Source organism: Myiozetetes cayanensis, unplaced genomic scaffold, assembly GCF_022539395.1.
Source record: "Myiozetetes cayanensis isolate MyiCay16 unplaced genomic scaffold, myiCay2020 scf67, whole genome shotgun sequence".
Lineage (NCBI taxonomy): Eukaryota > Metazoa > Chordata > Aves > Passeriformes > Tyrannidae > Myiozetetes > Myiozetetes cayanensis.
Window position 1 is genome coordinate 43583 of NW_026087931.1, and position 16664 is coordinate 60246.

General features: G+C 54.8%; 1 protein-coding gene across 1 annotated transcript in view; it reads right to left on the reverse strand.

The window, feature by feature from the left end:
• BRD4 (bromodomain containing 4) overlaps window positions 1-16664 on the reverse strand; it is a 60318-nt gene that overhangs the window by 17721 nt on the left and 25933 nt on the right. The window contains 6 exon segments of the mRNA XM_050337490.1: window positions 984-1151; window positions 1154-1194; window positions 1196-1302; window positions 2770-2822; window positions 11312-11422; window positions 14389-14687. Of these exon segments, the coding sequence (XP_050193447.1) occupies window positions 984-1151; window positions 1154-1194; window positions 1196-1302; window positions 2770-2822; window positions 11312-11422; window positions 14389-14687 (779 nt within the window).

Sequence of the window (16664 nt, forward strand, 5' to 3'; positions counted from 1 at the left end):
TCTCTGTGCCCACCCATCGCTCCTCCACCCTGCCCTGGCACCCTCCAGGAGGGACAGAACCCTCACCCAGCACCCCCAGGAGGGACAGAACCCCCACCCAGCTCCTACAGCAGGGACAGATCCCACCCAGAAGGGACAGATCCCACCCAGGAGGGACAGAACCCACCCAGGAGGGACAGAACCCACCCAACACCCTCAGGAGGGACAGATCCCACCCAGCACCCCGAGGAGGGACAGAACCCCCACCCAGCTCCTACAGCAGGGACAGAACCCACCCAGCTCCTACAGGAGGGACAGAACCCACCCAGCTCCTACAGGGGGGACAGAACCCTCACCCAGCACCCCCAGGAGGGACAATCCCCACCCAATACCCCCAGGAGAGACAGAACCCATCCAGGAGGGACAGAACCCCCACCCAGCTCCCACAGTGGGGACAGAACCCATCCAGGAGGGACAGAACCCACCCAGCAACTACAGCAGGGACAGAACCCACCCAGCTCCTACAGGAGGGACAGAACCCACCCAACTCCTACAGGGGGGACAGAACCCACCCAACACCCCCAGGAGGGACAGAACCCACCCAGCACCCCAAGGAGGGACAAACCCCACCCAACACCCTCAGGAGGGACAGATCCCACCCAACACCCCCAGGAGGGACAGAACCCCCACCCAGCTCCTACAGGGGGGACAAACCCCACCCAACACCCCCAGGAGGGACAGAACCCACCCAGTTCCTTCAAGAGTGAAAGACCCCACCCAGGAGGGACAAATCCCACCCAGGAGTGACAAACCCCACCCAGAAGGCACAAACCCCACCCAGGAGTGACAAACCCCACCCAGGAGGCACAAACCCCACCCAGGAGGAAAAAACCCCACCCATGAGGAAAAAACCCCACCCAGGAGGCACAAACCCCACCCAGGAGTGACAACCCCCCCAGGGAGGTCCAAATCCCCCAGCCTCCCGGTGTCCCCGCCCCGCTGACCTGGAGGAGACACCACGTGCTGGTTGAGGTGGGGGGGGGTGCCGTGCTCGGCCGCCGGGGGCAGGTGTGGGGGCAGCTCGGGCTGGGGCAGGTGCAGGATGGGCTGGCCGAAGTGGCCCATGGTGTCGAACATGGTGCCGGGCAGGGGGTGCTCCAGCACCGGCACCGGGCGGGCACGAAGGGCGGCGGCGACGCCTTGACGGGCGGGGCGGGGAGCCGGGACGGGCGGCGGGGGCTGCGCCGGAGGCGGCGCCGGGGCCACCGCCGGGGGCTGCGGCTGAGGGGGCGGCGCCGGCGCCTGGTGGTGGTGGTGGTGGTGCTGTCGAGGGAAAAGGACACGAGAGGGGCGGTCAGGGGTGCTGAAAACGGCGTTTTGGTCACGGAAATTCAGCCCCCCCTGGGTCGCCTGAGTGAGTGGTTGTTGGAAATGGGTTACTGGGTGGTCGGGAATGGGTTATTGCATGTGGGAAATGGGTTATTGGTCGACAGAAATGGGTTATGGGTCATCAGAAATGGGTTATTGGTCATCAAAAATGGGTTACTGGTCATCAGAAATGGGTTATTGGTGGTCGGAAATGGGTTATTGGTGGTCGGAAATGGGTTACTGGTCATCAGAAATGGGTTATTGGTTGTCGGAAATGGGTTACTGGGTGGTCAGGAATGGGTAATTGGTTGTGGGAAATGGGTTATTGGTCATCGGAAATGGGTTATTAGTTGTCAATAGTGGGTTACTGGTCATCAAAAATGGGTTACTGGTTGTCGGAAATGGGTTATTGGTCGTCGGAAATGGGTTACTGGTGGTAACAAATGGGTAATGGGTCATCAGAAATGGGTTATTGGTCATCAAAAATGGGTTATTGGTAATCAGAAATGGGTTATTGGTCATCAGAAATGGGTTATTGGTCATCAAAAATGGGTTATGGGTCATCAAAAATGGGTTATTGGTAATCAGAAATGGGTTATTGGTTGTCGGAAATGGGTTATTGGTTGTCGGAAATGGGTTATTGGTCGTCGGAAATGGGTTATTGGTCATCGGAAATGGGTTATTGGTCATCGGAAATGGGTTATTGGTCATCGGAAATGGGTTACTGGTTGTCGGAAATGGGTTATTGGTCGTCGGAAATGGGTTACTGGTGGTAACAAATGGGTTATGGGTCATCAAAAATGGGTTATTGGTTGTGGGAAATGGGTTATTGGTTGTCGGAAATGGGTTATGGGTCATCAAAAATGGGTTATTGGTCATCAGAAATGGGTTACTGGTCATCAAAAATGGGTTACTGGTCGTCACAAATGGGTTACTGGTGGTCAGAAATGGGTTATTGGTCATCCAAAATGAGTTACTGGTCATCAGAAATGGGTTATTGGTCATCAGAAATGGGTTCTGGTCATCGGAAATGGGTTACTGGTCATCCAAAATGGGTTATTGGTCATCAAAAATGGGTTACTGGTAGTCAAGTGGCTCTCATGACCCTCCCAGTAACTGAAACACCTTTTTGGTCACCAAAACACCCTCCCGGTCCCCAAAACACCTCCCAGATCCTCAGAACACCCTCCTGGTCCCCAAAACACCTCCCAAGTTCCCAAAACACCTCCCAAGTTCCCAAAACACCTCCCAAGTTCCCAAAACACCTCCCCAATGCCTCTGGAAGCCCTTCCCACCCTCCCTGGACCAACTGGGAATGTGTTCCCAGGAAATCCATGGGGCCCACTCAAGCCCCGTCCCCCCCGGCATTCCCGGTGTTCCCAGAGCTCCCATTCCCACCCCGAGGCCGTGCTGGGGTCTCACCTTCTTCTGCTCTCGCCCCGAATGCCCCTTCTTCTTCAACTTGGGCGCCATTTCTGCCAAAAAAAGAGGGGAAAGAGGCGCTGTCAGTGCCCATCCCAAAAAACTGGGAATGAGGAACCACCAGTGCCCATCCCAAAAAACAGGGAAAGAAAGAGGTGCTGTCAGTGCCCATCCCAAAAAACTGGGAAAGAAAGAGGCATTGTCAGTGCCCATCCCAAAAAACTGGGAATCAGGAACTGTCAGTGCCCATCCCAAAAACCAGGGAAAGAAAGAGGTGCTGTCAATGCCCATCCCAAAAAACAGGGAAGGGGTTGTTGGTGGAGCTGGGATTGCCCAGAATTCCAGCCCTGAGATTTGGGGGAGGAAGGAAAAGGTGGAACTCAACCCCAAGGGATTCCAGAGGCCAGGACAGGCCCGGGATCGGCCGGGAACGCCGCAGGATCCGAGGGGAGACATGGAAAGAGAGGCCTGGAGGGAGGGAGGAAAAGGAATCGGGAATCAAATACCCCAGGGATAAAAAAATTGGGAATTATATATCCCAGAGATAAAACCCTCAGGTGTCAAACATCCCAACAGCCTAAAATTCAGGAATCAAGTATCCCAACGGATAAAAACGTCAGGAATCAAATGTCCCAATGGGGAAAAAATTCAGGAATCAAATGTCCCAACATTTAAGAATTCAGGAATCGAGTATCCCAAGGATAAGAAAAAAAATAATCAGGAGTTAAATACCCCAAAGATCAAAAATTCAGGAATCAAATATCCCAAGAGTTAAAAACTCAGGAATCAAATATCCCAAAGATCAAAAATTCGGGAATCAAACACAGCAGTGACGCAAACGCCGCCTTTCCATCCCCCATCCCCCCAAATCCACGGCTGTGGGAGGAGCTCCCAACCCTCCTCCCCTCGTCCAATCCTTTTTCAGAAGGAACCGGTGGGATTTGGGATCCAGGGCAGGGATTTCCCAGGGTTTCCTCCCCCAAAAGCACCAAGAAACTCGGGATTAATGAAATCCATTGTCCAAGATCCTTTATCCGATCCTGGAAATCCTGTTTGGAACAAGGTTGGAACGTGCCTGGAAAAACCTGACGGATAAAACCCTCCTGGGGATGATCCCGGTGGGAAAAATCCCCCCCTGATCCTCAGGGATCGTTTCCCAGGTGGGATTTTCCCTTAAATCCCTCCAGGAATTAAAATCCAACTCCTGCAGGTGATTCCTTTGATCCTGAGGCATCTCCAGTGCCCCGGGGGATGGGATGGGATGGGATGGGATGGGAGGGGATGGGAGGGGATGGGAGGGGATGGGAGGGGATGGGATTGATGGGATGGGAGGGGATGGGATTGATGGGATGGGATGGGATTGATGGGATGGGATGGGATGGGATGATGGGATGGGATGGGATTGATGGGATGGGATTGATGGGATGGGATGGGATGGGAGGGGATGGGATTGATGGGATGGGATGGGATGGGATGGATGGGATGGGATGGGATAGGATGGGATGGGAGGGGAGGAGGGGAGGGGATTGATGGGATGGGATTGATGGGATGGGATGGGATGGGATGGGATGGGAGGGGACGGGATGGGATGGGATAGGAGGGGACGGGATGGGATGGGATGGGACGGGATCTCCACTGGCAATGATCCAGCTGCAAATGTTTGGGATTCCAGGAAAAGAATCACAGCTGGTTCTGAGGTGAAAAAGAAGCGATTTGGGTCCGTGGTCGATGATTCCCAGAGCAGATCCCACAGATCCGACGGATCCAGGGGTAAGGGAAGAGCGGGAGAGGGGAAGGGGAAGGTCAGGGGGGGAGGTGGGATTGGTTGGGAAAGTCAGGGGGACAGGAGGGTGGCTGAGAATCCAGATGGATCCAGGTGGGATCCAACTGTGGCTCCAGGTGGGAATCCCTGGATCCAGGTGGGATCCAACTGTGAATCCAGATGGGAATCCCTGGATCCAGGTGGGATCCAACTGTGAATCCAGATGGGCATCCCTGGCTCCAGGTGGGTGGTTGTGGATTGGGATGGGCACCCCTGGATCCAGAGGGGTGCCTGCAGCTCCAACCCTTCCATGGATTGGGATGGGCATCCACGGCTTCAAACATCCACATCTGGGTGGATCTCCATGAATTCCATGGATCTGGGTGGATCTCCACAAATTCCAATCGCCACCCACAGCTCCAGAGGGGTGTCCATGGATTGGGAGGGACATCCAGGGCTTCCAAGGGTTGTCCACGGACTGGGAGGGGCATCCAGGCTATCCAAGGGGTGTCCATGGACTGGGAGGGGCATCCAGGTCATCCAAGGGGTGTCCATGGACTGGGAGGGGCATCCAGGTCATCCAAGGGTTATCCATGGATTGGGAGGGGCATCCAGGGCTTCCAAGGGGTGTCCATGGATTGAGAGGGGCATCCAGGGCTTCCAAGGGGTGTCCATGGATTGAGAGGGGCATCCAGGGCTTCCAAGGGGTATCCATGGTCCAGATGAGCATCCACAGCTCCAGAGAGGTGTCCATGGTCCAGATGAGCATCCACAGCTCCAGAGAGGTGTCCATGGATTGGGAGGGGCATCCACAGCATCCAAGGGGTGTCCATGGATTGGGAGGGGCATCCACAGTTTCCAAGGGGTGTCCATGGTCCAGATGAGCATCCACAGCTCCACAGGGACCTCTCCAGACAGACCAGGAGCCGAGTTCCTCTCCCACGAGGCTGGAATTGCTCTGCAGGACTCGCTGCTTGAGAAGATCCAAGGACAAGGGGTGGAGAGAGGATTATCCAGGGGATGATCCCCAGGGATAAAACACCCCTGGGAGCAGATCCTGGGGAGCAGATTATCCAGGGGATGATCCCCAGGGATAAAACACCCCTGGGAGCAGATCCTGGGGAGCAGATTATCCAGAGGGTGATCCCCAGGGATAAAACACCCCTGGGAGCAGATCCTGGGGTGCAGATTATCCAGGGGATGATCCCTATGGATAAAACACCCCTGGGAGCTGATCCTGGAGAGCAGAGGCGGCTTCACCACCCCCCAAGTGTCTGTCCTGCCCAGATCAGGATCAAAGCACCCCCAGGATGGTGGAGAAACCCCAAAAACTTGGGAGAAACTGGAGTGGGAAGAGGAGGAAAGCCGTGGATAATCCAGGAGCAGGTGGGAACAAACATCAGCTCCCAGAAAAGCTTCTCCAAATTCAACACTCCTGGTGCTGTTCCTCTGGCAAGATGAACACCACGATGGTCCTGGGGGGTCTCCTGGGGATTTTGGAGACACCAACCCAACCCAAGGATGAATCTCCATCCACTGGTGCCAATTGTTGGGTCACAGTCGGATCACGTGGTCCTGGGGGCTCTCTTGGTGATTTTGGAGATGCCAACCCAACCCAAGGATGGATCTTCGTCCGCTGAAGCCGACTGTTGGGTCACAGTCTGGTCACATGGTCCTGGAGGGGTCTCTTGGTGATTTTGGAGATGCCAACCCAAGGATGAACTTCCATCCCCGATGATGCCGATTGTTGGGTCACAGATGGATCACGTGGTCCTGGGAGGGTCTCTTGGTGATTCTGGAGATGCCAACCCAACCCAAGTATGGACCTTCACCCCCTGGAGCTGATTGTTGGGTCACAGATGGATCACGTGGTCCTGAAGAAGTTTCTTGGTGATTTTGGAGATTCCAAACCAAGCCAAGGATTGGACCTTCAACCACTGGTGCCGATTGTTGGGTCACAGTTGGATCACACAATTCAAGGGGGTCTCTTGGTGATTTTGGAGGTGCCAACCCAACCCAAGATCGGTCCTTCATCCCCTGGAGCCGATTGTTGGGTCACAGATGGATCACGTGGTCCTGTAGGGATCTCTTGGTGATTTTGGAGACTCCAACCCAACCCAAGGATGAGCTTCCATCCCCTCTGGTGTTGATTGTTGGATCATACAGTTCAAGGGGGTCTCTTGGTGATTTTGAAGACTCCAACCCAGCCCAAGAACGGTCCTTCACCCTCTGGAGCCGATTGTTGGGTCACAGATGGATCACGAGGTCCTGTAGGGATCTCTTGGTGATTTTGGAGGTGCCAACCCAAGGATGAGCTTCCATCCCCTCTGGTGCTGATTGTTGGGTCACAGTTGGATCAAATGATTCAAGGGGGGGTCTCCTGGTGATTTTGAAGATGCCAACCCAACCAATGGATAGACCTTCATCTGCTGGTGTCAATTGCTGGGTCACAGTTGGATTACGTGGTCCTGGGAGGGTCACTTGGTGATTCTGGAGATACCAACCCAAGCCAAGGATGGAAGGATGGACCTTCATCTACTGGTGCCAATTGTTGGGTCACAGTCAGATCGCGTGGTCTTGGGGGCTCTCTTGGTGATTTTGGAGATGCCAACCCAAGGATGACCTTCCATTCCCGTTGATGCCGACTGTTGGGTCACAGTCTGGTCACGTGGTCCTGGAGGGGTCTCTTGGTGATTTTGGAGGTGCCAACCCAACCCAAGGATGGATCTTCATCCCATGAAGCCGATTGTTGGGTCACAGATGGATCACGTGGTCCTGAGGGGCTCTCTTGGTGATTTTGGAGGTGCCAACCCAAGGATGAACTTCCATCCCCGCTGATGCCGACTGTTGGGTCACAGATGGATCATGTAGTCCTGGGGGGGTCTCTTGGTGATTTTGGAGGTCCCAACCCAACCCAAGGATGGACCTTCATCCCATGAAACTGATTGTTGGGTCACAGATGGATCACATGGTCCTGAGGGTTCTCTTGGTGATTTTGGAGGAACCAACCCAAGGTAAGGATGGATCTTCGTCCGCTGAAGCCGATTGTTGGGTCACAGTCAGATCACGTGGTCCTTGAGAAGTCTCTTGGTGATTTTGGAGATACCAACCCAAGCCAAGGATGGTCCTTCATCCACTGGTGCCAATTGTTGGGTCACAGTCGGATCACGAGGTCCTGGTGGGTCTCTTGGTGATTTTGGAGATACCAACCCAACCCAACCCAAGGATGAGCTTCCATCCCCTCTGGTGCCATTGCTGGGTCACAGGGATCATACAGTTCAAGGGGCTCTCTTGGTGATTTTGGAGGTGCCAACCCAAGCCAAGGACGGTCCTTCACCCCCTGGAGCCGATTGTTGGGTCACAGTCTGGTCACGTAGTCCCGGGGGGGTCTCTTGGTGATTTTGGAGACTCCAACCCAACCCAAGGATGGTCCTTCACCCTCTGGAGCCGATTGTTGGGTCACAGTCGGATCACGTGGTCCTGGAGGGTCTCTTGGTGATTCTGGAGGTGCCAACCCAACCCAAGGATGGACCTTCACCCCCTGGAGCCGACTGTTGGGTCACAGCCGGTGTTTTGGGGTCCATCACCTGCCCCGGGGTCTCTCCCGACTCCGACCCCGTTCCACCCACGGGGCTGGGGTCGATGACAAAGGTCCCTTCCACGACGTCATTTCCGGCTGATTTTCCAGCAGGAAGGTTAAATTGGGCCCTGAGGCTCCGCCCACACTGATGGATTGATTGGATTGTTCCCCAAATCCTCAGTTCAGTCCCACCCCAACCCCCCAAACGGCGAAACCCCGAGAGACGGTTCCACCCCCCCCCGAATTTCCACGTTCCGGGTCAAAATTCCCTCCTTTCCATGAAAAAATGGGGTTTGGAGCAGAGCCCCTTGATTGGGTTTACTGATTAAAACTAAAATCAGCTGATTTATACAGGGTTTTGTCTGGTCTTTTTGGGGGGGGAATTAAAGCTGGGTATTTCTGAGTTAAACCTGGTTATCTGTGGGTTAAACCCAATTACCTGTGGGTTAAACCTGGATATGTGTGGATTAAACCTGGTTATCTGTGGGTTAAACTTGATTATCTGTGGGTTAAACCCAATTACCTGTGAGTTAAACCCAGTTACCTGTGGGTTAAACCTGGATATCTGTGGATTAAACCCAGTTACCTGTGAGTTAAACCCAGTTACCTGTGGGTTAAACCTGGATATCTGTGGGTTAAACTCGGTTATCTATGGGTTAAACCTGGTTATCTCTGGGTTAAACCCGGTTATCTGTGGGTTAAACCCGGTTATCTGTGGGTTAAACCCGATTCCCTGGGTGTGTTTGGGAATGGGACACCGGGATTGAGGCTCTGGATTTGGGATGAGCACCCGGGGAAGGGGAATTTAAACCCAGGTAAGGGGGATTTAAACCAGGTGTCTGTGACTTAAACCAGGTATCTGGTTTATATTCAGGTAAGGGTGATTTAAACCAGATATCTGTGATTTAAACCCAGCTATCTGTGATTTAAACCAGGTATTTGTGATTTATACCCAGCTATCTGTGATTTAAACCAGGTATTTGTGATTTAAACCCAGCTATCTGTGATTTAAACCAGTTATCTGTAATTTAAACCCAGCTATCTGTAATTTAAACTAGTTATCTGTAATTTAAACCAGCTATCTGTGATTTAAACCAGGTATTTTTGATTTAAACCCAGCTATCTGTGATTTAAGCCAGGTATCTGGTTTACCTCGTTTAAATCACCCTTACCTGAATGTATCTGTAATTTAAACCCATCTATCTGTAATTTAACCCAGCTGTCTGTGATTTAAACCCAGCTATCTGTGATTTAAACCAGGTCCTGATCTGCACCCAGGTAATGGGTGATTTAAACCGGTTTATCTGTGATTTAAACCCAGGTATTTCCAAGTTAAACCCGGGTGTCTGTGATTTAAACCCGAGTATCTGATTTAAACCCAGGTATCTCTGATTTAAACCCAAGCATCTGATTTAAACCTGAGTATCTGATTTAAACCCAAGTATCTGATCTAAACCAGGCACCTGTGACTGAAACCCTTCAATCCAACCCAAGAGCCAGCAAATTAAACCTGGGGAACCGTGAATTAAACCCAGGTGCTTCCAACTGGAATTCAAATCCAAATTCCACCAAAAACACCTGCAGAGATCCCAAACCCCGGATTTCTCCCACACAAACACCCCCCTGAACCCGAGACTGCCGGGAAGCTCCACCCAACCCGCTTTTTGGGTTTTTTTTTGGGATTTACTTCCCTTTCTTTGGGATTTCTGCTCCTCTTTGTTCCCCCGGCCCCGGAATCGCATCCCGATCATTCCCAACCACATCCATGGGATTTCCCAGCCCCAGCGAGCCCAGAGCAGGCGGGGTGGCCCAGCTTGCTCAACCATCCATGGGATTTCCCAGCCCCAGCGAGCCCAGAGCAGGCGGGAGTGACGGCACCAGCTTGGCTTCCAACCACATCCATGGGATTTCCCAGCCCCACCGAGCCCAGAGCAGGTGGGAGTGACGGCACCAGCTTGGCTTCCTTCCCTGGGAATTTGGGATGGAGGAAAACCCCGACCCAACCCAAGCCCAACCCAAGCCCATGCCCGGCGATGGCGGCGCGAGGAGACGCCCCAGGATCCCAAATTCCCGCTCCAACCCCTCCATCCCTCGGGATCCCCCAGCACAGACCCCCCTGCCGAGGAGCTTTCCATCCCCAAACCCCCCCCTTTTCCCCAATGATGTTTTTGGCGCTTCCCTCGGAGCCAAAATCTCCGTTTTTTCACCCTAAAAGCAGCACCGGGGCCGTTAAAGCCGAGAGGGTCGTTAAGACAAGACCAGCCCGGGGGCAGCCCCAGGGCAGGGGGGATGGAGGAGGTGCCAAAGGAGCCCCCAGAGGTGCCAGTGGTGCCCCTGGAGGTACCAGAGGTGCCCCCAGAGGTGCCAGAGGTGCCCCCAGAGCTGCCAAAGGTACCCCCAGAGGGGAGATGCCAAAGGTGCCCCTGGAGGTGCCAAAGGTGCCCCCAGAGAGGAGGTGCCAGAGGTGCCCCCAGAGCTGCCAGCGGTGACCCTGGAGCTGCCAAAGGTACCCTCAGAGGGGAGGTGCCAGCGGTGCCCCGGAGGTGCCAAAGGTGCCCCCAGAGGGGAGGTGCCAAAGGTACCCTCAGAGGGGAGTTGCCAAAGGTGCCCCCGGAGGTGCCAAAGGTGCCCCCAGAGGGGAGGTGCCAAAGGTGCCCCCAGAGGGGAGGTGCCAAAGGTGCCCCCAGAGGGGAGGTGCCAGAGGTGCCCCTGGAGGTGCCAGTGGTGCCCCTGGAAGTGCCAAAGGTACTCTCAGAGGGGAGATGCCAAAGGTGCCCCCAGAGCTGCCAGCGGTGCCCCTGGAGGTGCCAGAGGTACCCTCAGAGGGGAGGTGCCAAAGGTGCCCCCAGAGGTGCCAAAGGTGCCCCTGGAGCTGCCAAAGGTGCCCCCAGAGGGGAGGTGCCAAAGGTGCCCCCAGAGGTGCCCCTAGATGGGAAGTGCCAAAGGTGCCCCTGGAGCTGCCAAAGGTGCCCCCAGAGGGGAGGGGAGTTGCCGAAGGTACCCTCAGAGGGAAGATGCCAAAGATGACCCCAGAGGTGCCAGTGGTGCCCCCGGAGGTGCCAGATAGCTGGTGTTGTCCCCGAGCGGTGCGGGCGCGTCCGGAGGCGCGCAGAGGATGGAGTGGCAGACGGAGGCAGGGCTGTAAACGAGTTTATTGCAGGAGCGGCCGGGGGGGCCGCGGGAGCGGGGGCAGCTCTAACCTGAGTCCGACTCGTCGCTGTCGGAGGAGCTCGACTCGCTGCTGGACTCCGACTCCGACGACGAGAAGCCCTTGAGCTTGGAGGAGCCGGCCAGGACGTCCACCTTCTCTGCTGGGGGGGGGAGGGGCAGCTCGTTAGCGCTAATTAACTCAGTGACCACCCGCCATCAACTGACCAACAAACCACTGTGATTACCTCATTAACCACCCGCCATCAACTGACCAACTGCCTGGGGTAAACTAACCAACCACTGTGATTACCTCATCAACCACCCACCATCAACTGACCAACCAGCCACTGTGATTACCTCATTGACCACCCACCATCAACTGACCAACCACTGTGATTACCTCATTAACCACCCACCATCAACTAACCAACCAACCACTGTGATTACCTCATCAACCACCCGATATCAACTGACCAACCAACCACTGTGATTACCTCATCAACCACCCACCATCAACTAACTAACCAACCACTGTGATTACCTCATCAACCACCCACCATCAACTGACCAACCAACCACTGTGATTACCTCATCAACCACCCACCATCAAACTAACCAACCACTGTGATTACCTCATTAACCACTCCTATCAGCTCATTAACCACCCACCATCAACTAACTAACCACCCAGGGTAAACTAACCAACCACTGTGATTACCTCATCAACCACCCACCATCAACTGACTAACCAACCACTGTGATTACCTCATCAACCACCCACCATCAACTAACTAACCACACTGGGGTAAACTAACCAACCACTGTGATTACCTCATTAACCACCCACTATCAACTAACTAACTGCCCGGGGTTGACTAACTAACCACCTGTAATTACCTCATTGACCACCCATATCAACTAACCACCCATAATCACCTCATCAACCAGCTGTCATTACCTCATTAACCACCCATATCAACTAACCCACCACCCACAATCAACTAACTAACTGTCCGGGGTCAACTAACTAACCGCCCATAATTACCTCATTAACCACCCACATCAACTAACCACCCATAATCACCTCATCAACCAGCTGTAATTACCTCATTAACCACCCATGATCAACTAACCAACCACCCACGATCAACTAACCAGCTGTCATTACCTCATTAACCACCCATATCAACTAACCCACCACCCACAATCACCTCATTAACAGTCCATAATCAACTAACCAACTGCCTGGGATCAACTAACTAACCACCTGTAATCACCTAACAACCACCCATATCAACTAACTAACCACCCATATCAACTAACTGCCCGTAATTACCTCATTAACCACCCTTATCAACTAACCAATCACCCACGATCAACTAATTAACCACCTGGGATCAACTAACTAACCACCTGTAATTACCTCATTAACCACCCATATCAACTAACCATCCATAATCACCTCATTAACCAGCTGTCATTACCTCATTAACCACTCGTAATCACCTCACTATGACCTGTAATCACCTCATTAACCACCCATATCAATTAACCACTGTAATCACCTCATTAACCACCCATATCAATGACCTATCCAACTACCCGTAATTGCCTCATTAACCACCTTTAATTACCTTATTAACCACCCATAATCACCTCATTAGCCATCCATTACCACCTCTTTAATCACTCATTAATCATCTACTAACTACTCATAACCGCCTCATTAACTACCTGTAATCACCCATCCACCCACAATCACCTCATTAACTACCTGTAATCACCCATCCACCCATAATCACCTCATTAACCACCCATATCAACTATCCAACCACCCATAATCACCTCATTACCAGTCCATAATCAATTAACCAACCACCCACAATCACCTCATTAACAGTCCATAATCAATTAACCAACCAACCACAATCACCTCATTAACCACCCATTAATCACCTAACAAACCACCAATTAATCACCTCAGGTTTTTCAGGAGTTAATCAACTGCCCATTAATCACCCTATTAACCAGCATTAATCACCTAATGAACCACCCATTAATCACCTCACTGTTAATTAACCACCCATTAATCACCTTAGTGTTGTTAACTGTTAATTCACTACCCATTAATCACTGCTAAGGGCTAATTAGCCACCCACTAATTACCTTGGCTTTGTTAAGGGCTAATTACCACCCACTAATTACCTTGGCTTTGTTAAGGGCTAATTAACCACCCTGTAATTATCCTGGCATATCCCTGCAGCTCCTGAACCCCAAACTGGAACCCCTTGAGATCCTAAAACCCCAAACTGGAACCCTTTGAGATCCTGAACCCCAAACTGGAACCCTTTGAGATCCTGAACCCCAAACTGGAGCCCCTTGAGATCCTAAAACCCAAACTGGAACCCCTTGAGATCCTAAAACCCCAAACTGGAACCCCTTGAGATCCTAAACCCCAAACTGGAACCCCTTGAGATCCTAAACCCCAAACTGGAACCCCTGCAGCTCCTGAACCCCAAACTGGAGCCCCTGGAGGTCCTGAACCCCAAAGTGGAGCCCCTGCAGCTCCTGAACCCCAAACTGGAGCCCCTGCAGCTCCTGAAGCCCCAAGTGGAGCCCCTGCAGCTCCTAAACCCCAAACTGGAGCCCCTGAGCTCCTGAAGCCCCAACTGGAGCCCCTGCAGCTCCTGAACCCCAAAGTGGAGCCCCTGCAGCTCCTGAAGCCCAAACTGGAGCCCTGCAGCTCCTGAACCCCAAACTGGAGCCCCTGCAGCTCCTGAAGCCCCAAGTGGAGCCCCTGCAGCTCCTGAACCCCAAATTAGAGCCCCTGCAGCTCCTGAAGCCCAAACTGGAGCCCCTGCAGCTCCTGAACCCCAAATTAGAACCCCTGCAGGTCCTGAACCCAAACTGGAACCCCTGCAGCTCCTAAAACCCAAATTAGAACCCCTGCAGCTCCTGAACCCCAAACTGGAGCTCCTGAACCCCAAACTGGAGCCCCTGCAGCTCCTGAACCCCAAACTGGAGCTCCTGAAGCCCAAACTGGAGCTCCTGAACCCCAAACTGGAGCCCCTGTAGATCCTAAAGCCCCAAATTAGAACCCCTGCAGCTCCTGCAGGTCCCGGGGTACCTGGGGGTTTCCTCTTCTTGCGCAGGCAGGACGTGACGTAGCGCTCCAGCTCGCGCAGCGTCGACGGCTTCAGCGTCTCGAAGTCGATCTCGATCTCGTCGGGGTTGGAGTTCTTGAGCGAGGGCTCCCGGGACTGGATGATGTGCACGACCCGGCCCAGCTTCTCCCCGGGCAGTTTGTTGATGTCCAGGCTCAGCTGCCGCTTCTCCTCGTAGGACATGGGCTTGCACTTCTCCTCCTCCTCCGACTCGTAGGCGGGCGCGGCCTTGCTGGGCTTGGCAGCCACCGGCTCCTTCTTGCTGCTCGGGGACAGGGCAGGGGTCAGAGCCCGGTTTAAACACCAGACTGGAGTCCTGAGGGGCCAGGGCTGGGCCTGAGTAGGTCAGAGCCGGCCTGAACCCCAGACTGGAGTCCTGAGGGGCCAGGGGGGTTGGGCTGGGCCTGGGAATGGGGTCAGAGCCCGGCCTGAACCCCACACTGGAGTCCTGAGGGGCCAGGGGCTGGGCTCGAATGGGGTGAGAGCCCGGCCAAGGGGCCAGGGGGGTTAGGCTGGGTCTGGGAGCAGGGTCAGAGCCTGGTTTAAACCCCACACCGGAGTCCTGAGGGGCCAGGGGGGGTTGGGCTGGGCCTGGGAGCAGGATGAGAGCCTGGCCTGAACCCCACACTGGAGTCCTGAGGGGCCAGGGGGGTTGGGCTGGGTCTGGGAGCGGGGTCAGAGCCCGGCCTAAACCCCACACTGGAGTCCTGAGGGGCCAGGGGGTTGGGCTGGGTCTGGGAGCGGGGTCAGAGCCCGGCCTAAACCCCACACTGGAGTCCTGAGGGGCCAGGGGGTTGGGCTGGGCCTGGGAATGGGGTGAGAGCCCGGCCTGAACCCCAGACTGGAGTCCTGAGGGGCCAGGGGGGTTAGACTGGGTCTGGGAGCGGGATGAGAGCCCAGCTGAGGGGCCAGGGGGGTTAGGCTGGGTCTGGGAATGGGGTGAGAGCCCGGCCTGAACCCCATACCGGAGTCCTGAGGGGCCAGGGGGTTGGGCTGGGCCTGGGAGTGGGGTCAGAGCCCGGTTTAAACCCCATACTGGAGTCCTGAGGGGATAGGGGGGTTGGGCTGGGCCTGGGAGCAGGGTCAGAGCCCGGCCTGAACCCCAGACTGGAGTCCTGAGGGGACAGGGGGGTTGGGCTGGGCCTGGGAGAGGGGTCAGAGCCCGGCCTAAACCCCTCCCCAGAGACCCGAGGGGCCAGGGGGCTTAGTCTGGGCCTGGGAACGAGGGTTTAGAGCCCGGTTTAAACCCCATACTGGAGTCCTGAGGGGATAGGGGGGTTGGGCTGGGCCTGGGAGCAGGGTCAGAGCCTGGTTTAAACCCCATACTGGAGTCCTGAGGGGCCAGGGGGGTTGGGCTGGGCCTGGGAACTGGGGATTTGGGCCTGATGGATGTGACTTGAGCGTCAGCCTGGTTCTGGACACCCAACATGCGTGAGCTCAGCCTGGACACCCAACTGAGCTGAACCTGCTCCTGACACCCAACAGCTGAGCTCCAGCTGCTCCTGACTGAGCTCAACCTGCTCCTGACTGAGCTCCAGCTGCTCCTGACTGAGCTCAACCTGGTTCTGGACACCTAACATGGAGCTTAACCTGCTCCTGGACACCCAAAGCTGAGCTCAACCTCCTCCTGGACACCCAAAGCTGAGCTGAAACTGCTCCTGGGCACCCAAAGCTGAGCTCAACCTGCTCCTGGACACCCAAAGCTGAGCTGAAACTGCTCCTGGGCACCCAAAGCTGAGCTCCAGCTGCTCCTGGGCACCCAAAGCTGAGCTGAAACTGCTCCTGGACACCCAAAGCTGAGCTCCAGCTGCTCCTGGGCACCCAAAGCTGAGCTGAAACTGCTCCTGGACACCCAAAGCTGAGCTCAACCTGCTCCTGGACACCCAAAGCTGAGCTTAAACTGCTCCTGGACACCCAAAGCTGAGCTCCAGCTGCTCCTGGGCACCCAAAGCTGAGCTCCAGCTGCTCCTGGACACCCAAAGCTGAGCTGAAACTGCTCCTGGGCACCCAAAGCTGAGCTGAAACTGCTCCTGGACACCCAAAGCTGAGCTCCAGCTGCTCTTGGATTGAGCTCCAGCTGCTCCTGGGCACCCAAAGCTGAGCTGAAACTGCTCCTGGACATCCAAAGCTGAGCTGAAACTGCTCCTGGGCACCCAAAGCTGAGCTCCAGCTGCTCCTGGGCACCCAAAGCTGAGCTCCAGCTGCTCCTGGACACCCAAAGCTGAGCTGAAACTGCTCC